Here is a 26,762-nt window from a genome sequence, read left to right on the forward strand (position 1 = left end):
TGAGAGTGGGGAGAGGCCAAAGTGATCGTCTCATTGGATGGAGGAGTAAAGGGCCTTCCACAGAGCTTCCCTGCTCGTGGCTGAAGAGCCAGCTTAGAAACCTGGGTCTCCTGACTTATAGGACTGTAAGTGGGCATCAGGGGGTCCACGAACCCCTAAAATTGTAGCACAGTTTTGTGTGTATGTGCAGCGCTGGGGCAGAGAATCCAAAGCGTCTCGACACTGCATCGTGCTATCTGTGTCCTTTTGAATTCTCCTGATTTGGTGATTCGTTTGACCTCCAACTTCTCAGATTTAGGATGAGGCCTGTGGAACATTTGCTAGAAGATGACGATATGCAAAGAGGTTAGCTTTACTGGGGGAGAACTTTGTTACACACCATTCTGCCATTGGTGTCTGCTGGCTTCAAGGAAGAGAGGACAGGAATACTTAGCCTGTTCAGAGGAAATTCATCACTGTGATAAGGAAGAACAATGCTCCGCCACTATCATTGATCAGGGGAGATCACGTCTTGTGTGAAGTGTAGCTCTTTGTGTGGTTTGTACAGATTTTGGAGCCAAATGACCTGAGCTTGGAGCTCTGCTCTGCTGCTCCCTGGCTGTGTGATCTTAAGCAAGTGATTCATTTATTTTTTTGAACCTCAGTTTTCTCCTATTAAAAATATAGGGATAGTGATACCTGCTTTGCAGAACTATGATGAGGATTCAGTGCAAGAATGTACACAGAGTGCCGAGCGTAGAGCAGACCCTGCACTGATGATCACGGTTTCCATTATTCCTTGCATTTCAGGGCTACTGAGGGCTGTGTCTTTCTAGGTCAAAAAGCATTTTTAGATTTACTGTTACTGTAAGCAGAGGAGTGGGCTGCTCAGGAAACCCAATTCCTGGGACAGCTTCCCTTCGAGCTGCTCTGGGAATGATTGTAGAATATGTGCATTTGTTAATTTGGAGACGGCAGGAGGCAGAAGTATAACCATTTGCTTATAGTGTCTGATTCCTTAAAATGTAAATGCTCCAACACCCACATCTATGACACCAACTGGTCCGCTTTCTGCTGTTCAGCCTTTGGAAGGAGTTCAGGATGATGTGGTGGATTATTCTTCTCATCACTAGCTTTTCCACTATCTTTCTGTCACCATCCACAAGACATTCTCACCTATCTGCTGGGATTCCAGTTCCTGCAGTGGACTTCGCAGGATAACAGAGCACACAATCTTACAGGAAGCTAAGTGCTGGCTGGACCTGTGGGGAACGGAGCCATTAAGACACTGTGCTGCCAGCAAATGCGATCTGTTTTATCAGAAGAAATAGGAGAAGGCTACGACATTCTATTTTAAGCCACAGATGAATCTTTATATGTAGGGAAAATGCAGAGTTTCTAGTCCCTGGGTTAACCTTAGGTTGTTTTATGGCTTGGTTCAGCTCACTTTCTCTCGTCCATGAAAAAGAAATGCCTCCAAGAACTGGTGTAAAGGATGAATATTTGTTTTACAATAATCATCATCATCATCATCATCATCATCATCATCATCGTACAAATTCTTAACTCTCTCAATTGGCTGATGTGTTTCTTGGAATAAAGTGAACGCAGAATATGAACTGTGGCTCCCAGAGCTTTCCTGTCTTGCCCACCACCATCTCCACCATCCCTGCACGCATGCAGGCGTGAGCTCACACACACACACCCTAGCCCCTCACGATTATGAATCTGGGATGACTTCTCTTGCATGGGAGACTGGGGACCCATCACAATGCCTGATAAAACTACTCCTAAAAACACATATTTTCTCTGAAGGCTTCTCTCTTGCCAAATTAAAAAAAAAAATTAAAGCAAAAACAAATTCAGCTGTAGATTTTATTTAAAACCAACACATACTTCAGTAGCCAAGCTCTCTAGGAATGGAAAACTCCAATTCAGAATAAAAATGAACACTGGCTTATGCGTCTTGCCACCATCAGAACTCTGATTGTACCTCCAAATTATATGACAAATGCATCTCATAGAAAGTATTACTATCTTTAGACTTTGGTGTTTTTGGTCAATATTCAGTGCATTCTCTTAAGAGAGCAGCTCTGGTGGAAGGGATCATTCTGGCAGGAGCTAGTTCATCCTCACCTGGGAAGAGTTTCTTAATCACCACCCCTCTGGCTGTGCTCCTCCCTCTTTCTTTGCATGTGACCTGGGAGACTCACTCTAACGACTGAACTGGCTTTTCTCAGGTCCCTGGCCCCATCTCTTGTCTTGGGTTCCCCCTGCGGCTCACACGTCCCTATTTATTTGCTTTGCTCGCTCTTCCTTCCCTGTTCTTCCTGGAGCCAGTGGTCCTGCACTTCCATCACTAGCCAGCATCCCACTACACCAGCGTTCTCAAAGTGTGGCCACAGACGAGCAGCCTCAGCATTGTCCAGCGTGGGAGGCAGGATGGTGACCTATCAGAGAGGTGCGCATCTTAATCCCTGGAACCTGCGAGTATGTTAAATTACAAGCAATGGAGAATTAAGGTAGCACGCGTCATCAAGGTTGTTTAGCAGCTGACCTCAAGAGAGGGAGAGCATGCTGGATTTTCCAGGTGGGGCCAATATAATCACAGAGTCTTTAAATATGGAGGCAGGAGGCGGGGTCAGAGCGACGCGAGGAATACTTGCTGAGTCATTGCTGACTTTGGAGCTGGAGGGTAGCGTCCGTGAGCCTAGGAGTGCAAGTGGCCTCTAGAAACTGGGAGAAGCAAGATGGGTTCTCCGCTAGAGCCTCCAGAAAGGAATACAGCCCTGCGGATACCTTGAATTCAGTCCAGTGAGACCCGTATTGGACTTAAAGTTTTGAATTCCAGAACTATAAGGTAATAGTTTTAACTTGTGTTGTTTTAAGCCACTAAATTTTTAGAATTTCTTATAATAGCAGCGATGGGAAACAAATACACCTGGGAACTTCTTGGAAATGAAAATTTTCGGACACCTACTACTCCAGAAACTCTGGGCTCGGCACCCTGCAATCTGTGTTTTAACAAGCCCTCTGGGGGAATCCAATGTGTGTTAAGTTTGAGAATCTCTACCTTGGGGCATCTTTTTCCTTAAGAGGTCCGAGGTGGAGGAGGAAGGGTGGTGTTTGGTGAATGTGGTCGGGAAGATGCTGTGAACTAGATGGAGAGGCGGGGTCGGGTGGCTGCCTGTGGGCTCATTGAGCTGACTGGCTTAGCATGGCATTGTTGTCTCTAGCAAGGGACAGCGTGTAATCTGTGATGTGAAACAACGTAACGAACTCTGCTCCTGCGACTAGCCTGTCAGCTTTTCAGAGAGAGATGTTTTAGAGAGTGCCTTTAACTTCTCACAGGTGGACTTGTTTATTACAAAGGTAGCTGAGTTATCATGGGTGGCAAACTTAAAGCCAGGTGCTGCCCATGGAGAAGTTAAAGAAAGGCTGTCAGTCCAGTTACTTGTTTAGTTAGCATACATTTAGCCTACCAGGTGCCAAGTACTGTGTGAAGCTCTGAGGTTACAGCGTGAACAAGACAGGCACGATTCCGGCTCACAAGAAACTTTATTCTAGTGGAGGAGACAGCAGACGATTCAGAGAAGCCTCCTGCACAGAACAGCTTGTTTTTGCTTTGTGCCTTAGTTCAGAGGAGTTTCGAGTGGGAAGTAACTGTGTCCCAGGTCACCTTGTAGACTGAGGCTTGTGAAGCAGAAGGATGTGTCAATGTGCGTCTTGATGGACACTTTTAAAGCCTTTTAAGAAAATCACTGGAGCCGACATCATGGATCCTGCACTAATGGAAACTGGTGAGAGCTAAGTTAGGGTGGGTGGTGGAGAGAGGAGAGTGGGCTCCGGAGCAGGGTGGGGCAGCTAAGAAAGTGTGTTCTGATGGGGGGATGGTCAGTGGAGAGGCTGGAAGGCCTCTTACAGGCTGTTCAAACTAAGCACCGTTGAAGACGAGATTTACTTTATATCTCTGTGGGATAATAAGCTTCCTCAAGTGTCCAGATGCTGGCTCCGAAGTGAGTTGAAGGAAGAGCAACCCGCTCCGAGAAGGCATATTGTGTGTTCCTGAGGATATATGTCTGTTTCACTTTTGTAGAGGAGTCAGCTCTCTGTCCCGTCGATAGAAAATAAATTAGGCAGGCATTATCTGGGTTGAGCATATAATAATGAACTGCTACCTCTTTCCCCTCTTCCTTCTCCTTCATGAATTGCATTGGAAAAGCTTATGTAATGTCTACAGTGAATTCCCTTTCTGTCTCCCAGCAGCATAGTTTTACTGGTTGTGGTCTTTGTTCACGATTTATTCCCCGCATATTTAAAAAGCGATTCCAGGCAGCTTACAGTGGAGCGCCGGGTCCCTTCCATTTGCCCTCCAGAGCCTCTCTGTGCCCCAGGAGCTGACCTGGTCAGTGACAATCGATACAAGCACTGCTTTGTCCTTTGGTTTCCAGCTGGGTTTGACCAATGGCGGCCCCAGCCAGGAGGTCACATAAATGAGAATGAGGTCTGGGTATTCTAGATTGAGTGCCATCTGCTTCCTGTTGAGATCTGGTAGCCATGAATATCAAAACATTAACAAGGAGATAAACACTGAACAATTCGAAAGGCACAGGGATACAGAACTAGGAACTGAGGTAGCCGTGACATCTGTGCACCTTTTATGTGTGTTGGACAATTAGATATCTGTCTATCTTTTGTGAACTACCGTGTACGAGTCTCTTGCCCGTCTTCAATTGGGCTGTAAGCCTTTTTGTTTATTAGTGGGAATGCCTTAAAAATATATTCTAGACATCAGTCTTTTGTCAGATATAAGTATTGCAAATATCTCTCCCAGCCTGTGATTTGCCTCTTTGCTGTCTTAATCACGTCCTTTGTCCAACAGATATTCCTAATTCTAATGAAGTCCGTTTTTGTTTTTATCGTACAGGTTAGTGCTTTTAGTGTTCTGTTTAAGAGATCTCTGCCTGCCCCAAGACCATGACGATTATATTTTCTTCCAGAAGCTTTACTGTTTTAGCTTCTACATTTATGCCTATGACCCATCTCAGATTGATTTGAAAAAAAAACCCAGCTTTATTGAGGTGTAATTTACATACCATTACATCTCATTTTAGAGTACCAGTGATTTTTTTAAAGTAAATTTACAGAGTTGTCCACAGTCTAATTTTAGAATATTTTCACAGTTGAGGAAAAGCCCCTTGTGCCCATTTGTTGTTACTCCCCTTTCCCACTCGCAGCCCCAGGAAACTGCTCGTCTGCATTTTCTCTATAGATTTGCCTTTCAAATCCGTGTGTGTGTGTGTGTGTGTGATGTATAGTTATTAAGCACAAACTTTATTAAGCACAAACTTTACCTCCAAGCTTTCTGGAAGCCAGAGCAAGAAGGGAATCCCAATGCTTTTCATAGTCTTCCTGGCTGATCCCTGCTAGGACTACAATTCTATCCTTTCAGGAAGAATTGTTTGTATCAAGGCTTATAACAAGCATTGGGTAGCATGATGGGCAATGTCTGTGGCTATGCTTTGGCAGGAGCTAGAGAAATGTCAGACAGTTATTTCTTCTGTTGGCACTCTATAAGAGTTACAGAATTATCTACCACCCAGTTGAGATTAGGGAAGGCACTTCTATGGGAAGCTACAATGATAAGGATTATGCCCTTGGACTTCTGATGATCTAAATGAACACACTGGGGGAACTTAAGCAAAGGCAGAAGCAGCAGTATGGCTATGTTTTTTTTTCTTTAATTGAAGTACAGTCCATTACAATATGTCAATCTCTGGTGTACAGCACAATGTCCCAATCATGCATGTACATACATATATTCATTTTCATTCTTTTCCATTAAAGGTTATTATAAGGTATTAAACATAGTTCCCTGTGCTATAAAAAAGAAACTTAAAAAAATCTATTTATATATATAGTGGCTAACATTTGTAAATCTCAAACTCCCAAATTTATCCCCTCCCACTCCCTGAAACAGGCTTTTGGTGGGGACACATCAGCCTTTTTCACAGTTGAATTCTCTGATGGGTGACAGCCTGAAATGCCAAAAAGCTATATTGTTTGTTGACTTTTCTTCTAAATTTCCCTCCAGCTTTACTGAAGTATAGTTAACAAATAAAAATTTTTAACATATTTAAGGTGTACAATGAGATGTTTGAATATATATCATGAAATAATGACCACAATCAAGTTAATTAACTCATCCATCATTTCACATAGCTATTTTGTGTGTGGTGAGAACACTTCAGATCTGTTCGCAGAGCACATTTCAAGTGTGCGTGCGGTACTAACTATAGTCACATGCTGGTGGCAGGGCTGACATACTGTGTGAACATTTAAGGACCTGCTGTGTCCTTGTATTTCTGCCCATCAGTGGTTGGCACTCTTCTCCCTTGTGCATGGATGTTGGGGGAACCGTGAGTAGGGCCAACATTCCCTCTTGAGAGGACCTTCCATTCTGCTCTGGAATCTGGAACAATAGATGGCTGGTTCCCTAGATTTCTGCACCATGAACAATGAGAGAAAATGCTTTGGGGCCTACATAATTCCAAGAGTTCCTACCACTTGGCCACCTCAAAAGATGGACTTATACTTTGATATACCCAGCAGGATCAGTTAATTTTAAAATACAGCCTTACATAGCTGCATGAATTGACTTGCTGGGTAGAGTTACTTGCAGCCCACCAAACACTGAATATCTGCCAAATGCAATGATTTGTTTGGACCACATTTTGATATTGAAATGTTTTCCAGTCCTCTTTTAGCCAACATGGTCAGCTGCTCACAAGGACTATTCCTCTAACTGGTCATGGCAAACGCTATGTCACTGGCCTAGAGAAGGTTGCTTTTCTGTTTGTCTGTTTTTTAAATTTTGTTTTTTAATGATGTGTAGTTGATTTATAATGTTTCAGGTGTACAGCGAAGTGATTCAGTTATACATACATACATACATATACACACATATATTTTCAGATTCTTTTCCATTATAGGTTATTTCAAGAAATTGAATATAGTTCCTTGTGCTCTATAGTAGGTCTTTGTTTATCTTTTTTATATATAGTAATGTGTATATGTGTTTGTCTTAACAGTAGTAGGATATGAATCCACTTTATCCAAAAGCTGTATTAATTAAACATGTCAAAAAAAGTACTCACATGCACTGCCAGTAAGAATCTAAATTGGTACAACCACTTTAGAAAGCTCTCTGGCGGCGTCTACTACAGGCAAACACACAGACACTGTGTGTCTTAGCAAATCCACTTCTAACTGTATTCCCAGTAGAACTAGTTCTATATGGTCACCAAGTATGTGTACAGGTAGGTTCATAGCATCTTTATTTATAATAACTGAGGACTGGATAAACTACCCACACGTCCATCCCTGTACGACTGTAGATTGTGGATTAATGAAGTGTGTATTTGCACCATAGAAGTACTGTAGAGCAGTAAGTGAACGACTTCACACAACAACATGCATGAATGTCAGAAATTATGTTGAAATAAAGAGCAGGACACAGAAAGAACAACAGGATTCCATTCTCTGCAAGTCGAGAAATAGGCAAAACTGGTGACAGAAACCAGCGGTGGGGTCCTTTGGGGAGGTGATGACTGAAGGCTATGAAGGGGCTTTGGAGGCACCAGTAGCATTTTCTTGCTTGATCCGGGCGGGGTTGTATAGATTTGCTCACTTTGTCATCATTCATTGAGCTATATGTGATTTGCGTACTTTATTGGATGTGTTACATCAATAAAAAAAAATTTCCTTAAAAACAAGTAGGGCGGCTAGAACAGTCCTGCCTTACGTGTTGGGGGTTATTTGACAAACGTCCATTTCTGTTCATACACTGACTCCAGAAATAGTGCAGATTTTGAAGAGTCATGAATAACCTGAGATAAAATGTGAATGGCTAGCTTGGCTCCGAGAGGGTTTCTGTATTTAGACTCAAAGTTTGACAGGGTCTAACGGAGGGTGTGAAAAATTGCATATTTTTTTTTTTAGTGTTCACCCCACTTTGAGACGAAATAATATATAATAGTTTTAGTAAAATAGTTGTACCTAAAATGGCTTACTTCTCACCTAAGATATTACATTAAGAAGCTCTGGTTTATGATCTCCACCCCACCCACCTCTCCACTCACCCAGAAAAAAATGGTCATGCAGCTTTGCAGAGGGTTATCTGGCAGAATAATGGTCTGTGCTTTGGAGGACTTCTTTCCTCCGTCCCTCCCTCCCTCCCTGAGGAACTGGTACATAATATTTCATGTCATTGTTAGAGTGAATTGGGAGCTGGATTTTTTGGTGTGGGTGGGGTCTACCTTCTCTTGGTCCGACAGGATCTGGCCCCCTTCTCTTTTCTGCCCTCATCTTCTCCTGTCTCCGTTATTGACTCTGCTCCAGCCTCAGACCCACCTGACACTCCAGCCTTTGCTCCTTTGCCCTACCTGTCCGCCCTGCCTGGGACGCATTTCCCTTGCTCTTCTCTACGCTGAATGCCTCCACATCCTTCAAGTCTTTGCTCAGATGTCATTCACCCAATGAGGACTACCCTGACCATCCTAGTTAAAACTGGAATCTGCCTCCCTCCCCCCTCACTGGACTGCCGTGAGATTTCTGGACACAGATAGGAGACAGTGTGATGGGTGATGGGATGGAAGAAACATGGGCTTTGGAACGAAATCAATCCAAACTGGAGTTTGGATTTGGAATCTGAGAGTTGCTGAGTATTTCCCTGAGGCCGCATCATAGTGCTGTTGCCAGGTAGGGTGCCGCAGGTGAAGCCCTTGGCCCAGGGCTTGCACACAGCAACTCTTAATAAATTAAAAACAAACAAACCTCCCATCCCTTTCTCTCTTGCCATTCCCCCCCAACCCCGCATCAGTTGGGACTGGTTTACACTGTAAAATACTCCAGGAAGTCAGCACCAGATGAGGATTGTTAATACATTTTCACAGGGCGAGCAAGCCATCATTGAAAAGTTGAACCTCTGATATACTAACTGAAATGATTATGGTTAGCCTCATCTTACCTACTCAAAAATGACTTTAAGAGCCTGGGAGAGGAAATGGCCTGAAGCCTTAGACACAGTTGGGAATTGACTGTTTAATAAGCTGAGTCTCTGCCGGGCAGGTGATGTTACAGCCCTGGAGGAAGGTGAGAAGGTAAAGATCTCCACTCTTACCCCAAATGTTCCGAGGCATTCCAGGGAGGAGCTGTGTCATTAAGAATCCTGTTCTAATTTGACACAACATTGTAAAATGATTATAAATCAATAAAAAATGTTAAAAAAAAAAAAAAAAGAATCCTGTTCTAAAACACCCTGAGGGCCAGCAGAATGGACCGTTTGCCTTTGGGGCACAGGAATGTGTGTTCTAGTTACTAAGCAACTCACCCTTCTGGGCTGGCCTGGCCTCATTTTTCTGCCTGTGGTTACTGTAGGAAGCCAATCTGTTGTTTTTGGGAAGAGAAGCTAAGGTTTCCTGATCTTTCCATTTGTTAAAGAAAAGATCCTGGTGAAAAATGAGTAAGACCCAGGGACTGTTTTGTCCCTTATGTGGTAAGGACAAGATCAGGATGGGTCTTGACCTGGAGGGAAGGCTATCAGTAGAAAACTGAGGGGCAGGTATCTGTCCATCACTTTTACACTTAGTCCAGTGAATAATCAGGGAACTGTGGGGAAGACTGGTTGGTTGGGTAACAGAAGAGCTTACTGAGAAAGAAGTCTTTTCAAAATTTTTACACCAGCCCTTCGAGAGCCTGTGACTTGGTAGAAAAAGGCGGAAGCTTTTAGAGAGGCACAGAAGAGCGTTCAGGTCTTGGATCCAGCTCATGCTTGTTGTCTGAGCCTCTGTTTCCCCATCTGTAAAGTGGGGATAGTAACAGTGGTATCTATCAAAGTGACTGTGAGGATTGAATGAGCTAATACATGTAGGTGGCTTAGCACAGTGTCAGGCACATAATACATGCTGAACATGTTTGCTTTTATTGAAAAATGTGAGTGGTTGTCATTGTATACAAGAGTATGTTGTGGTTACTCAAGAGTCTCACATTTTCTCACAGAAGTTCTTGTAAGAACTTTTTCTGACCCATCATGGGAAGAAACTGGTAGAGATTTCCCTGGGCTGATGGAGTGTTGCTTGATTTTTCCTTGGTGGGGGAGGGCAGAAGTTGGGTGACAAGGCAGAGAGCCACAGTCAGAGGATGACTAGGAGCTTAATAAATGGGCGTCCAGCTGGATGGAGGCAAATGCTAGAAAGGGAGTTGTAAGGACAGCAGGAGTGGGGCAGCTGCTTCCATTCTCAACCGGGAACTTGCAAAACCAGGACTGGGCGTTCTGGTCTCCTGGCCTGGCTTCTTGTCCTGGGTAGGATATTGTGCGCTTTCAAAGCTCCCTGGGCCACCATCTTCATGGCCTTTCTGCTCAGCATCCCATCTCTGTCGGGGCTACTCTCTGGGATCCTGGTGGAGGAGAAGTTAACCTTCATGTCTGTAGACCCAGAACTTCTGCACTACCAAGCATGCTGCTGACCTGCACAGAACTGATTGTCTTGGGACAATGCAGCAGACTATATAATTTATTGCAACATTCTTGGAACTGCCTAGGGAGCATCTGGGGACGACAGATTGGGTGTTATATTGGTTATAGCTGGGTAGCTGTCTTCCTTCACTTCTTTTTTCCAGCGTGGAATGGAAAATCCATCTCCCGATTGAGCTCTGGATTAGCCTCTCCACTGTCTTCTCTGTGCTTCAATGGTTGATCTTTCAGTGCATGTGCTGCTGTGTGCTTGTGGGTAGCTTAACTCTGCTCTGGTAATCGTAATGAAAGGAGATAACCAGAGGGATCAGCTTTGAGGCACAGAATCACTCTTTACTGAAGGCTCAAATTGGAAGGAGTAAAACTTAGGGACTGATACCCAGTGTTATGACAGGGGATGCCAGGCCCCAAACCCAAGCTGGAAGAGATATTGCAACTCCTTTCCATAAATCAACAAAATTTTGATGCCATCTCCCACCCTACAAGGGTGGTTGGAAATTTCTTATCTGTCTTTTCCTGACCTTGCCCCCACTTGGGCATGTTCGTCATTGGCCGTATGTCCACATCAGCTCATCCCTGGGACTTGGTGGATATTTTGAGACATGGCAGTCTGGTGAGGCCAGAAAGCCCAGTGCTTGTGGCTGTGGATCCCTCAATGCACCGCATCTCTGCTCCCTAATGTCTTCTGCCAACAGAGAGCATATCCAGGGAGCAAGCCCACGTCTATAGGGCGTGTCCTCTTCCTTCTTTTAAATTTAGAGGAGTTTGAAGGGTTAAAGACAGGCGTCAATTCTCTGCTGCTCCTCCCATTGAGAAGGAAGGTCTAATTGCCCTTCCCTTGAATGTGGCCTTAATGACTGACTTGTAACCGACAGAATGCACTGGAATAGACATTGCATAGAAGGTAACTTCTGCTGGGACCCTTAGGGAATGCTCATCCTGGAGGAAGCAAGCTGCCAGTTAAGAGGTCTGGCCTGAGATTGTCATGCTGTGAGAAAGCCCAAGCTAGAAGCAGAGAGAGGACACATGAAAAGGGAGAAGGGGAGACGGGGAGAGTCCAGTAGCCCCCAACCACTCCAGCCAGCCCAGCTCAGCCAGGCACCAGGATGTGAGTGAAGATCTCTTCAGATGCTTCCAGCCACAGCCACCATGTGACTGCAACAATGTAAGGGACCCCAGCCAAGAACCATCTAGCTGAGCTCAGTCACTGTGCAGAATCATGAGAGATAATATGAAGTTATTGTTTTAAGCCCCTCTGTTTCTGGAACAGTTTGTTACACAGCAGTACACTTTTCATGCTCCTCTTCTCAGTAGGTTTAGACATTTGAAAACAAAATCTAGCTATTAATTTTCACTCTGCCACACACATCCTCTGAGGTTAGGAATCACAGAGCCTGCTACTTCTTTAAATGGGGGAAGAAGTCTGAGTAAGAGGAGAGAAAATAGGGGTTTTAAAAATCCCCTAAATTAATATCTAAAAAGTTTCACATATACCCAGTATAATATTGACTTCTACTGGGTTTAATTCCTTCATTGCACTCTTGACGGGGTTGGCTATTTTTTCGAATTTTTTGGCTTTGTGAAATTGGTAGGTAAAAAAGATGTTTCACTGGGGTTTAATTACTCTTTTTAATCATTTACCATGTACAAATTATTCTGTGATGTTCTAGGAAGAATTTGAAGGAGAAGATATTTAGTTGAGAAAAGAAAGTTTGAGAGAAGTGATAGAGCCAGAGTTACAGCATCACACCTGACGGCAGTGAGAGGAGCGAGGCAGCGTGTCATCAATTTCCAAATGAGATCAGAGGACAGAGGTGTCACTGAGGGTCCGGGGGCGGGGGTCTGTGAGGGCTCTAACGCAGCCACAAGTCCTGCAGCCAAGTCTGCAGCACGAGCAGGCAAACACGTCAATGACAGCATTTTGGTAGCTAGAGGGGAGGGCTTTTTTCATGCAGGGGAATGGCATTTGAGTGATGAAATGAACTGGAGGAAAATAAAAGACAAACAATAACAACAACAACACAAACTCAGCTGCTTGAACAGCAGATACATACAGTTTACATTTCTGAATATGCCTGTTCTCTTCATGGGAGTGTGTCCTTGCAAACACTGGCTAATATCTACTGACCGCCAAATGGGGACCCTTTGGCATCCTGTTCATTGTCCAAGGCCCAAGGAAGTAACTTTCTGAGGTGCAGCTGCATCTTGGGGGAGCAGCAATCATGAGTTGGAAGACGTGCTCTTATCTGGGAGGCTTACCAGCAGGACCTTTCCTTGATTTGCAGGAGAAAAGCCACCTCAACTTCCTTTCTTGAGATACATGCAATTAACTAATCAGATTATTACCTGTTATCTGGCTTTCCTCCCTCCCAGGGGGCCTGGGTAGAATCTTTGGGGGCTGGTTCTCCTTGTTTGCACGAAAGCATGTGTTTGTCAACTCTGCAGTGGATCCCTGAACTCAGTAAGTCTTCCAGGCTGGTCCTCCAGGGCACTTCAGTGCATCATAAAGAATTCTTCGGCTCTGGTGGCCTCTGACTTTTGTTCTCACCTTACAACTTTTGGCCATGTAGATGGCGAGGAAATAGTGAGAGACCTGAGGGAAATAGCTCAGTGGTAGATTACATGCTTAGCACGCACAAGGTCCTGGGTTCAATCCCCAATACCTTTATTAAAAAAAAAAAAAAAAAGATTGAGAGGCCCTTGGTAGAAAGAGATGGGAGCTGGCAGCTGTGAGGTAGAGGAAGCAGGGAAACTTAGTGTCCTGTGGCTGGAGGCAGAAGAAGCTGAGAAGGACTATTTCCCGTGCTCTAGGACATCTGAAGATGCACACAGTTCCTAACCAATACTGTTTATCAGTTTTTCTGATTCCTAACCCTGGCTGCCTTGCATAAACATTACAACCAACTTTTCAGAGTGTGTATGTGTGTTGGGGGGATGTGGAAATGGGGAATGGAATTTGATAGAATTGCTGCAAAAGATAACAAATTGGCTATGTAAAATAAAACAGAAGTTACTTTCTCCCCTGGTTTATAGTTAATCTATGGATCTTAGAGGTCAACCATGGTATCTTTCTATTTCTTCCCCACAAACCCAGCCTTACTGAGGTATAATTGACATGAGACATTGTGTAAGGTTCAGGTGTACAATGCAACAATTTGATTTATATATATGATATACAAAATGATTATAATAAAGTTAACACATCCAACACCCCACATAGTTATAATTTGGTTTTGTATGGGGAGAACTTTAAAAATCTTCTCTTACCAACTTTCAGTTACACAATACAGTATTAACTGTAGTCACCATGCTGTATATGACATCCCCAGAACTGATTTATCTTATTACTGTAAGTTCATGCCCTTTGATAATTTTCACACACTCCCCCCACCCCAGAGCTTACTCTTTGATCTAATCTGTGACTGAATAAAATTGGCAGAATTTTCATCAGGACAGAAAACAAGAGCCAGTCACGCAGCCCTGCCCCATTCCCAACAAACTTTCCAAGCTAAAATCCTCTGTCAGCTCTGGTCCCACCCTCACGGCAGGCGTTGGCTTGGAGGAGGGGTGATGGACACGTTCAGCAGCATCTTTCATTATCCCAGAGCTGCTCCTGCCAAGTCCCATGATGTAAATATTCAGGGTGCACCTTTCCTATTTGTGTTTGGATGCAAATGAATCAACTCAAGTTGGACAAAGTGGGGCAGCCCTCTGCCGAGGAGGCAGTGTGGAAACCCAGAACTGCAGGAGCTTGGGTCTGGAATGCATCCTCACTGTCGTCTGGGCCAGCCCACTGTTGGGCACATGGAGGACCAGAAAGGTTGGTGAGTTGTCCAGGGCCATTGGTTGGCAGAGTCAGGGAACTCTAAGTCTGTACTGGGACTTTAAGATCAGAAACATCTTCACTGCACCCAGACTTCTATCTCTTGCCTCTTTTGCTTCCTGGGTGCAAAGGAGGCAGGACTTCCAGCTAATGATGATCACTGGGCTTTTGGTTTGTGAATCTTAAGGATGCTTGAAGCCCTTAGCCTTGGGAGAATAGTCCATATGTTACCTTCACAGAGTAAACCAGTGATTAAACCTCAGTGATTAAAAAGTGATTAGAAAGAAATACATTACACTGATAGACAACCTAGTGCTTGTTATTTGTAGAAAAGCTGGAAAATGCAAATAGGAGTGAAGAAAAACTAAAAGTAACAAGCTCTCATCTCCTGCAGATATCATCCACACTTAGCCTTTTGGCCTGTAAGTCTTTATTCATTGTGTCTATGTGTACATGAATGCATGGGTAGAAATAGGCACACATATGTAAAAATGGGAGTTTTACCAGAATCGTTCATTCCATCTTATAGTCTTTTTTGCATTTTATGTTCGGTCTTGAATATCTTTTCATGCATTCTTAAGTGTGAATCCCTGAAGGGGTTCTCATTTTTATACTTGCTTTTGAACAGGAGTTTCCGTGTTTTCTGATGTATTTATACCGGGCCATCAGGCTCTGTGTTGTGCGTTGCTAAACAATGGGCCAAAATTCCTTGGGTACAAGGAGCTGGTAGATTGCATCTGATATTTTCCTTCCTTCGGGGAGCTCCTGTCTGCTGCCAAGAGCAAAAAAAGGCAGAGGAGAGTTAAAGAAGGAGGTTGGTTTGTAATAGCTGATAATGGCTGTTAAAATTCATGTCAATCATTGTCTCTATTTTTAGGTTAATAAGAAAAAAATACACAACAGCCTTGGCTTGGGTTGCTGTGTAGTTGGTAGAGATGTAAATATTACCAAGATGTTGGTCCTCCTTTGTGACTAATCACTTGAAGAATGGGGGAGTGTGATAGTCGGGGAACCTGGCCTACGCCTTTCCGTCTTTAAATATTTTTGATAAATCCTTGTGTGTGTCTGTGTGTGTGCGTGCACGTGTACCCTCCCAGCACACAGAAGGTTGGTTCAGGAGTTTTAGGGGCCGTGTGGGCTACAGACCAGCTAATCGCCTGGCTACTGATGCAGGAATCTTCTAGAATGACACTGTTGAAGTGAAGCATCAGGCCTTCACAGAGTGAAAATTATGGACCACGCTGGATAGGTCTTTTGCCGAAAGAGCAGGGTTTCAGAAAAGGGGGGAGGGAAATGCAGTTTGGAAGAATTAGGAATGGAGGTGGGCGGAAATCATACATTTCTAGGAGGTCATCCATCCAAATAAGGCCAGTGATAGGATTGTTGGAAGGAGCGAATGACATAACCTCTGTGCAGCTCTTAGCGTGGGCTCTAATTTACAGTTGGCACTCAGTGCTTTGTGGCTTTTATTCCTGTCCCTGGTTATGATCATTGTCATATTGCTTAACACACTGAATTGTAATTCCCCGTGGGGCAGTCATGTCTAGGCATGTGTATGCCGGAGTCGTGGGAGATATTCTGAGACTAATCTATTGTCCAGTGGGATCCCCTCTTTCCTCACCCAGCCCGGTCCATCCCCAGACTTTGCAACTTTGTCAGGATGCTCTTGGGCAGTGATCGGCGTCATTGCAGAGTGTCCTTTAAAGCCACTTCACCTCTGCGGTTCTAAGCACACGTGAGGTTCAAGCCACCTGCCTGCTTTGACTTTTCACTTTCTTCCTCCTCGTTTCTCCTGAAGAGGAAAAAATGATTTCTTGCTGCAAATAATGCCATCAAACTACATCTTAGTAGGGGAGGAGATAAAAGATGAAGCCTGTGGTTGTGCCATGAGGAGGAAATTTGAGGGTGAAAGTTTTCACAGCCCCTGGAGGGTACAAGACGATTTAGAGAGGCTTAAAGGGGTATGGGAAATGTTGTGGGCTAGACCTTGGATTCTCTTAAATGTTCCTTGAGAACAGATACTGGAGAGTTGAATTTCTTTTCAGGATTTTACATGTGTCTGGGCCTTGCAAAGGCTGAGTCACGTCGACTCCCATGGGTGTAGTAGAGCTACATGTATACAGTCTTCTCGCAAATTCATCTCTGCCCTTGTTTAGTTTTCTTTTTTTTATTGCGTAGGAGGAGGAAATTTCTCCCCTACCTGAGCAGCGCCTCGCTAAACGATAACTGTACGTGATTTTGAGTTTCTGCATAAACCATTCAGCCGCTCTTGGTCCAGCTGCATTACCCCATCATCTTAGATGGGCCGAGAGCTGCCCTGTCACATTATTCTCAGGAACTTCAGGATCCCTCAGCCCAAGGCTCTTGACAGATAGACAGGACTAGGGAGCCTATCTATGCTTCATTAGACCTGAAGTTTTTTTTTTAAAACTATTGAGCTCACTGTAGACATTTGTATGCAATTTCAGGAGGAATTCGATCTTCCTTATTAAGCTCCTGGATGCATTAACAATTGAATAAACAGAAGCGATCTCTTTGCTCTCCTTGTGTGTAAATAGCAGCTCCTAATTGACTATTGCCATATTTTTCTTGGAACGCTATATTCTCATATAATTTAAAACATATGATCAGTAGGTGATTCCAGTTAAATCATAGATTCCAAACTCACTGAATTCCTTAAGTTGTTACAGAGACACCCACGGTAAATTTGTGAAGGTTGTAAAATGGGTGGCCATGCTGTTCTAGGTGAGTATTTTAAAAATGCCCTTTCAGAGGGCAAATCTGGCACATTATGCTAATTAAATGTTGGCCCAGTGTCCAACTATCCTTGTGTGATGGGTATTAGGATTCTTCACAGGTATTTCATTTCTCATTCTTCTGGGTACCTGGTAGAATTTCATTTCCCTCTCCTCTTAACGTTAGGCAGTGATTTTTAACTTCCTTTGGCTGATGAGCTGAAGTGACATACATTTTAAAACCAGTGTTGGATTTACCACATTCCCTTCCCACTGCTCTGGTGACTGCTGAAGCTGCTGTTGAGAAGAATTCATCATCCTGGATCCCTAAGCTATGATGAGAAAAGCCCACCCCTTGGCTATGTATTATAGGTGAAAAATAAACCTGTGTGGTATTAGCCCACTGACACGTTGGGATTCTCTGTTACTGCAGCAGTCACCTTGGCCTGTCCTAACTGATACATCTTGTCTCCAACGCTAAACTTTATTCACAGTTAAAATGAAATAATTTATGTTATCTCATTTTAACCTCTCTGAGCTTCAGTTTCCCCATTTCTGAAATGAGGGGCTTGGATCAGATTCTCTCTCTCTACTGTACCTCCCAACTCCAACATTCTGTGGTTCTTCCTCTTTTAAATGAAAGCATTGCTCCTTTTCATAACTCTGGTCTTTTCTTTTTGGACTCTGTGAGGCTGGAGTTCAAACCTGAATTTTGCTGTTAGCTTGCTGTGTGATTTTGGGTAAGTTACTCAACCACTCTAAGGTTTATCTTCCTCTCCTAGAAAATGGAAAAGCAGCTAGCTCCTGGGGCTCACGTGGATTAAATCAGATGAATAGCTGAGATAATTTAAAGAGCATTGGGGAGGGTGTAGCTCAGTGGTAGAGTGTGTGCTTAGCAAATGCATGAAGTCCTGGGTTCAATCCCCAGTACGTCCATTAAAATATATAAATAAATAAATCACTAATTACTCCCCCAACCAAATAAATTAAAAAAAAAAAAAAAAGAAAAAAAGAGCATGGCCCTCAGTGCCAGGCACACAGGAGATTCTAAGCAAATGCAGTCCCAGTCTCAGAAGCGGAGGTGATGCTGGTGTCTCCTCTCCTGATGCTGATGCCTGGGGCCCAGAGGGCTTGGCCTGTCTATTTCACAATGCTTGTTAGAGAAACGAGTGTTGCAGATTATGGGCTAGACTAAGGCAAAAAAGCAGGTATTAAGTGAAGGTGTATTTAAATTCTGATTAATGAAGACAGCTTGCTTCTGAAAACACTTGGCTTAAAATCGTGTCTTGGCCACCGGAGAGGAGACTGCTTTAAAATGTATATTTCCCCTTTGGAACTCAAAATAATGAAAGGAAAGGTCTTTATGTTCACTTTTATTTTGAATAATTAAAAGATTATTCTCTTGAACTTATTTCCTTTGTCAGCCTCCTGAGTTGCAGTGTTTATCTGCATGTCCCCTGAGGTGTTCTGCTGGCTTCCTCCTTCCCTCCCCACTCCCTGCCTCCCTCCCCCTTCCCTTTCTTACTTCTTAAATTAATAGACTTTACGTTTTAGGGTAGTGTTAGGTTTAAAGAAAAACTGAGCAGAAAGCAGAGTTTCCATATAATCACCTCTCCCCCAACCTGGTTTCCCCTGTTGCTAACATCTTGCGTTAATTAGTGTCATATGTTTGTTAAATTGATGAGCCAAATAGTGCTATGTTATTGTCAAGTAAATTCCATAGTTTATATTAGGGTTCCACCTTGAGCTATATATTTCTATAGGTTTTGACAATTATGTCCTATATCCACCATTGCAGTATCACACAGAATAGTTTCACTGCCCTGACAATCCTTTCTTTCATCTGTTCACTCCCTCCTCCCCTCTCAGTGGCCATTGATCTTTTCACTGTTACTATAGTTTCGCCTTTTCCAAAATGTCATTTGTACGCAATACGTGTAGCCTGTTCAGACTAGCTTCTTTCAGTTAACAATATGCATTTATGTTTCCTTCATTTCTTTCATGACTTAAAGGCTAATTTCTTTTCATCATTAAATGATATCCCATTATATGGATGCACCAATTTTTTTTTTGTCCATTTGCCTATTGAAGGACATCTTGGTTGCTTCCAATTTTTAGCAGTTATGAGTAAAGCTGCTGTAAGCACTATGTACACATTTTTGTGTAGACATAAGTTTGTTTTTTTTTTTTTTTTTTTTTTACTATTCTACTACGTTTGGGGAATCTCTAATATGAGGACTGTGCTGTCTTACCTGAGGCTCACTGTTAGTTTCTGGAACAGGTTTTCCGTGAGAGAAAGCAATGCCTCATTTATTCATTCAGTAACACCGAGTGTGCCAGGTACTGGCTTAGGCAGCAGGGTAGGGTGTGAACAGGGGCCTCTACCCTCAGAAACTTCAGGAGAAAGTGAGTGGAGGGTTTGGGCCAGTTTGCTGGAGTTCCAGGGTTGGAAGGTGAGGGACAGATCCAGTGCTCACCCCCTAGCTCCTTCCCTGAAGTGTGGGGTGTGGGGCTGGCAGCTGCACTTCCGCCCCCTCACACACCTGAGCCTGAACGAGCTTCCAGCCCTTGTGCTGGGCCTGGGTGGCCTTTTGTTTAGTGCAAGAGCTGGGCTTAATGCACAGAAGTAGTAATGATAGGAGCTTAAATGGCAGTGAGAACACTGTCCAGATTTCCAGGCAGGAGGGGAACAGAGCAGGACATGAGGCTGTAAACTGGCTTCCTTGGCATGAAGCAGCGACGTAGAGCATCTCAGTTTGTGTTCTCTACATTGGAAAAAACTTTGACTTTTCTGGGTTGAGGAATAGAGAGTTCTCAAGGGAAAGTAGGCTTTTTTTTTTTTTTCTGGTGACTTCTGGAGACAGGTACAGTTTCTGCACTTTTCCCATATTGGGGAAATTCCCCTGGACCAATGCTTCTCAGACTTGAATGAGCATATGAATAACTGAGGGATCTTCTAAAATGCAGATTAGGGACAGTGCCTGAGATTCTGTGTTTCCAACAAGCTCCCTCCCAGGCGATGCTGAGTTTGCTGCAATATTGCTGGACTGAGGGTGGTGCTCTGAAGAGCAGAGACCTAGAACCCACCTGGTGGCCTGGAACTGTTACCAGAGATTAGGTTCTTGTCTCCGTGGCAGCAAGAATTCAGAGAAGGAGACACGGAGGTGGAGAAAGTAAAGCGAGGATTTACTAAGTGATAGGATGCTCTCAAGGGGTGAGCGGGCAGGTGCAGGTGAGCCACTGTGCTGAGTGTCTGTGGCAAGCTGGTTACATAGGGTGAAAAAATAAATGGGCAGAACGTTATGCTGTGCGCCAGAAATTGACACAACGTTATAAATTGACTATACCTCCATAAAAAATAAATATATAAATAAAGTAAATTTTAAAAGATAAAATAAAAGGGCAGAATATTCAGTGGGGAGGGATTTGGGGGCTGTATTCTCTGATTTTCGTCCCAGCTCCGCCTTCCCAAGGGGAGCAGGGATTTTTGTCATGTTTTAGTCTTGGTCAGAAGTATCACGGCATTGGTGCATGATGGGTACTTCTACGTTGCAAGGCTAATTTTATTGTAATGAGGGCATAATGAGCAGAAGGTTACATTTGGATGCCAGAGATTCCTGCCTTTTCCCATCTTTATTTGCCTGCCTGCAGGATACTTGTCACCCCAAAGTCTGATTTCTCATCAGTCTGGAGGTCCCTGCTTTTCTCTGTCTGCAAGGACCCCCCATTGTTCATAAGATGTATGGTTTCCCGCCATTTGGTGGCGCACCCCTTTTCCTACTCATATCAAGCTATCTGCTGCTCTAACAGAACCGTGGGAACTGGCCTCACCTGCTTTTGTGGAAAGTATTGATTCCTGTTTCAGCCACACTTGTATTATCCAGTCACTACATTTTCTGCAGTGGCGTCTCCTTCTCTCAGGGATCTTAGGTAGTCTGAGAATTGCTGTAGAGTGTATATTGTTTGCTGTGTTTAATCATTAAAAAAAAAAAAGTCTTTGTTGTGCTTTGGAGTGCTACATTTTCTTCACAGCAAAATGCTAGCAGTAGCTGTCAGGTACAGTCAAGGTCTGTTCAGTCCCACGTCATTACAACGCTTTGCCTTAGCCCACATGTCTTGTGTGTCTTGCATATGGCGGGGGTGGTCCACCACAGTAAATCCTGTTGCAGAGAGCTTGGCAATCCAATCATAAAATGAGGAACTCGTGTGTTGTGTTCAGTGATTTGATCCTGCAGCAGCCTCTTTAAGACGTATGGGTTACAGGGTAAATCTGTGAAAAGAACTATGTCCATTGATTATATTCTGGGCATTGGATTTAGCTGTCATCAGATACAGCTTGCCATGTGAGCTTCCTGGGCTAAAAAAAACAATTACAGAAATCTCAAAACAAGTTCCATTTTGATGTGCTGTCCCTTTTGAGTGACATCAAATGGGTTCTCTTAAAAAGGAAGTAAAAGTTCAAAGCTCATTCAAAATTAAACTCAAAAGTGATTTCAGGAAAATCAGGCTTCATGTCACAGTATGGCTTATAAGCCCCAGTCCTTTGTTCTGTGTGGTGCATCCCAGGCCAGTGAGTGACTTTTTCATCAACTTCCCAAGCTGATGTTAGGGAATTCTAATGAAAAGATAATCATGTAACATAGACCAAACTGATCTTCCAAAATTATTTTTAGTGGATTGGAAGAATAGCTCACTTAATGTCTCTAATTTCTCATTTATTTTTGTAGGTCACATTCCATCCCTAAAACACCCCATGGGTCTGTTAGTGACTTTGATTGAAGCAGAAAGTTATCAAATATCCTGCTGAGGGCTTGGAAGGGTCTTTGCTATTAAGGAGTTTTGCTGTAATGGTATTTATCTTAATCAGATTTAGCTGATACATCTGTTACTCATAGAATTTTAGGAGGGAAAATAATCTAGCCAATTTAGAAATCTAGTCCAACCAACTCATTTTACTGATGTGGAAACAGCTGGGGATTTTGCTCAAGGTCACCCAGACCTGTCTTGGAATCCCAGTCCTGGGCGCCCTCCAGTTTCCCTTAGTGCCTTTTTATGTTGATTTATGGGTGTGATATTGTGGCTGTGAGGCCTGAGGCAGCAGATTTGCCTCCCTTTCCTGGTGGGAGGTGGGGTGTTCTGTCTGATAGCATCCGTTGCATTTCCATACCATCCAGACCCTGCCTTCTAGCAGAGTAGACACACGCAGAGAGAGGCAAAGTGGTACGGTGGGAGCCTGGGTTCTGCAGCCTGGTGGCCTGGGTCAAATCCTACTTTGCTCTGTATGTGTTGTGTGACTTTGAACCTCTCTTTAGGTATAAAATGGGGACCTTCCTTGTAGGATTGTTGTGAGGACTGAATAAACGAATACCTACAGTGCAATTAGCACAAACCATCAGGTGCATTATATGTGGAATCGTCTGTGGCTTTGCAAACTATGGATCTCCACTAGGTATCGAGTTGTGAAATCAGTGTTCTGAATCATAAATAGCATGAGAAAAATTAAATGGCATATAATAGAATAAAACAGAACTTTAGTAGAGCATATTCATCTATGCCGGGCATTGTTTGGTATCCTTTTGGGTCCGCTTTTTGATGTTCTTTTTGTTTCAAGTCTGTGTGTGTCTGTGTATCAGCTTACAGTGTAAAAAAAATTTCTCACTGTGGATTGCAGTGAAGACTTCGGAAGCCTCTATCTTGGCAATTATAAATAACTGTTGCTGTTAATAGCAGGGTGTGTGTATCTTTTTGAATTAATTCTTATTTTGTGATTGGCTTTATTCCTTTGATGACTATGTAAATTTAAAAAGCTAAAACTCTAAACGTTCTTAGAAACAATGAACATATGTGTAAATTTAAAAAATATACACAGTATATTGTGTATGTGTATTTACATTCAGTACATTGTATATGTGCAGTCAAATTGGAACAATTCTAATAAAACTGGAAAAAAAAAAAAAGTTTGGGAGCCTCTTCTCCAGAGATTGGAGTGAGCGAATCCATGTGTGTAAGCACAGACCTATCAGAGTGAATGAGGCACATTTTAGACATTAATGTATAAGACGAGCTTTGGCTGAAACATAAATGTGCTTCCTTTGCAGAGGGAGACCAAGGGGCAGTTTCTTATTGACCACATCTGCAACTACTACAGCTTGCTGGAGAAGGACTACTTTGGCATTCGTTATGTGGACCCAGAGAAACAGCGGGTAAGAGCTGACCTCTGTCTGGACCCATTTGGGGGAGTCACTCAGACTGTGGGATGCTAAATAGGCTCTTCCCAGAGCAGTTGTGATGCACTTGTTCTCAGGGTTATTGACCACATGAAACTCACCAGCCTGGGGTGTGTGTGTCTGTGTGTATGTTCGTGTAGTGTAAGAATCTGGCACTGTTCCCATTGAACTGAATGTGGCAGGGCAAAGGGAAACTTACCTTAGGCCTTCCCAGAAGGCTGCTACCACCTGGTTGAAGAGAGAATGTTCTTGTGCCCATTGAACCCAAAGTTACCAAAAGCTCCTTAGACAGTGGCTGCATAAAGTCTCACTATTGAGAAAAATCCACCCCTCACTATAAAAAGCTGTTGGTAGAGAGGGAAACAAGGGGGTGACTGCTTGATGTGCACAAGGTTTCCTTTTTGGGGTGATGAAAATGTTTGAAATTTAATATAGGTGGTAGATAGACAACATTGTGAGTGTACTAAATGCCACTGAAATGTATACTTTAAAATAGTTAATTTTATGATATGTGAATTTTACCTCACCTTAAAAAAAAAACCCAACTTTTGCAGATTATGGGTTAAGATCCTTTGAAAGCTGCTCCTTGGGCACTACGAAATTGACAGCCCCCATTGTATTCAGTCTCCTGGACACACCTGTCCTTTCTGATGTCGGCTGGTGCATAAGAGTGAGCAGGGGAGTCTTGCCTTTTGAGCTGGTGTACCAGCCTAAGAGCATAGCATAGCATAGCATATGCCAACCTCAGTGATGTGTGCCCCGCACATCAAAAAGACCCCAGGAATCTCCATCCCATCTCCCATCACCTAAGGTTTCTCATTCCTGCAACCCTACTGTGGGTCCCAGCCATGGGTTAAAAGGTCCTGTACCTGCTCCAGGCTCTGTTTGCCCTGTTCTTACCCTGCCCTACTGACAAGCAGGGCAATGTGTGAGGGGGTCAGCTGGGGATGACTGCCCTCTTTAATTTGCTCTCCTCCTTACTAGTGTCCCTGCTCATCTCCCTGACCCCTCTTCCCTCCCCACAGCCCCACCTGGTTCTTGGTTTTGTATTTACTGACCTGATACAACGAGGGAGAGGCTCACAAAGTGTGTTTTTGTAAAGGAGGAGGATATTTAAGGAATAGTCTTCTGAAACATGGAGCATCTAATTGACCTCTTAGTAAGGATTAATCTTCTATAAAGGGATACAGTGCAGTAGCTCAGAGGAAGGAGGTTTTGGTTTCCTGTGGCCCTTGGGGATCCTTCAGTGGGCCAAGCATTCACCTGAGTGAGAGGAGGGTAGCAGGACACTGGTGAGGATGCGGGGCTGACATGAGATCACGGAGGGGCTTTGTGTGGGGTTTGCTCCTGAATAACAGTGGTTCCCAGACCTGGCCCTGCAACTAAATCAGCGTAGGTTTTTGCTAAAAATGCTTACTGTGGACCTTATTCTAGATCCCCTGAGTCAGAATTCCTGGGGCTAGGTCCAGGAATATGTGTTTTAACACATCCTGATTCTAATTTTGATGCAGCCATCCCAGCTTTGTCTTCTGAGTAGTGTTGGGGACCACGGCATAAAGACATTCATAGACACGATTTCTTATGGCCCATGAAGATATTACCCTTGTATGGAGGGAGAAACAGGCTCAAAACCACTGTTTCTTGCCCATCCCACAGGTAGTGAGTGATGCAGTGAGTACTTGAATTTAGAATTATGGTTTAGAGTCCCCATGGCCAGACTCTGTAAACCACGTTAGTCACCTGACCACCAGGTGGGACAGGGAAATCACAGGGTGAGCCTGGAGCATCTTGTGGCACCAGGAAATAAAGATGCTCAAACGACTAAACTGTAGGGCACTAGGAAAGGCACAGAGCCAGTGTGAAAGGACTGCCAGTGGCCCAAACTGGAACAAGTGGAGCCAAAAAACAAGTAACAAAGGTGTTGGATTATAATCCATAGAATGAAACAAATCCCCATGAGTCCATACTGAGGTAAATACATAACTGAATAAATAAATACAAGAGGGAGAAGAGGCAGCTCTTCCTTACAGAGGAATTCCATCTAATCAGTGTCAGGGAAATGAGAGAAATAGTCAAACTACCACGAAAGCCACAACAGTAATTGTTGTGGGCTAGATCCACAGACGAGTGCTAAAATCAGTGGATGAATTTTGAAGAGAAATCGGATATTTGCACAGTCTCAAAGCAGCCCCTCCCTGCCTGCCCTCCCATCTGGTATTTTTTAAATTACAAAGGGGACGATAATAACTTTATAGCAGAGAAACTTGACAGACACCACTTTGACAAAGCGATCAAGGTTAACACTACCAGTAAAAAGACAGACCCACATCATGTGCTCCATGATAGCTGCGCTGTGTCTCCGTGGTACTCTTCCCGATGACGCATAACCTCATTCAGATCTTGAGGGAACATATGACAAACTAAAGGAAGAGACATTCTCCAAAACAGCTCACCAGTACTCTTCAAGAGTGTTCGGGTCATGAAGGACGAGGAAGGATTGGGGAACTCTCTTAGATTAGGGAGGTGCATCGATGAAGGCAATACGGAATCCTGGATTGGATTCTGGAACAGAGAAAAGAAGTGGGAAAACTGCTAGATTAGGTCTGTGGTTTTTAATAGTATTGTGTTTAGTATTTTCTTAATTTCCATAATTGCACTATGGTTATATAAGGTGCCAACACTAGGGAAGATGGTGGCTATTTTTGCAAGTGTTCTGTATGTCTAAAATTATTTTTTTCAGTTAAAATACAAAGTCTCTCACAGACGTAGAGAACAAACTTATGGTTACAAGGAGAAATGGAGGAGGGAGGGATAAATTAGAAGTTTGGGATTAGCAGATACAAACCACTATATATAAACTAAATAAACAACAAGGTCCTACGGTACAGCACAGGGAACCATATTCAATATCTTGCAGCAACCAATAATGAAAAAGAATATACAGTGTCTCTCTCTGTATATGACTGAATCACTATGCTGTACACCACAAACTAACACAACATCGTAAATCAACTATACTTCAGTTATAAATGAAAAAAAAAAAACCCACTATTAAAGACAAAGTTAGGCCACAGACTGAATCTGAGGACGATTGAGATTCTGCTGCTGGTTCAGTTCACCCAACTTTATGAGGATAGCATAGCAACAGCAGCTCAAGAAAGAAATGCCACTTCACCACCCACAACCACCTAACCAAAAACCTTATCCCAGCGCTGACCAGGAGCCACAAATGAAAAGATGTAGGAACACACCAGCAGTGGGAAACACATCTTCCTTCTGAGATAAAATAGAAAGGAAAAAACAAACAAACAAACAACTGAAGGCAGGGAGAGGAGAGAAGGAAAGAGGAGAGACTTAATATATGCAATGCATATATTATAAGTCCTCTAAAGAAGGGACTTAAAATTTGAAGAGCTTATAATAAAATCCTCTTAAGAAGGAAAGATAAGTCTCTGGGTTGATGT

The 26,762-nt window shown here is 43.4% G+C and overlaps 1 protein-coding gene across 5 annotated transcripts in view; it reads left to right on the forward strand.

Annotated features, from left to right (window-relative positions):
• Nucleotides 1–26,762, forward strand: part of FRMD3 (FERM domain containing 3) — a 296,566-nt gene that overhangs the window by 140,394 nt on the left and 129,410 nt on the right. For all 5 annotated transcript variants that reach the window (XM_032477519.1, XM_032477520.1, XM_032477516.1 and 2 more), the window contains one exon: nucleotides 23,170–23,274. Coding sequence is in view for 3 of the 5 variants with exons in the window: in XM_032477516.1 (XP_032333407.1) it covers nucleotides 23,170–23,274 (105 nt within the window). In the remaining 2 variants the exon portion in view is untranslated. The remainder of the gene's footprint in view (nucleotides 1–23,169; nucleotides 23,275–26,762) is intronic.

Source organism: Camelus ferus, chromosome 4, assembly GCF_009834535.1.
Source record: "Camelus ferus isolate YT-003-E chromosome 4, BCGSAC_Cfer_1.0, whole genome shotgun sequence".
NCBI lineage: Eukaryota > Metazoa > Chordata > Mammalia > Artiodactyla > Camelidae > Camelus > Camelus ferus.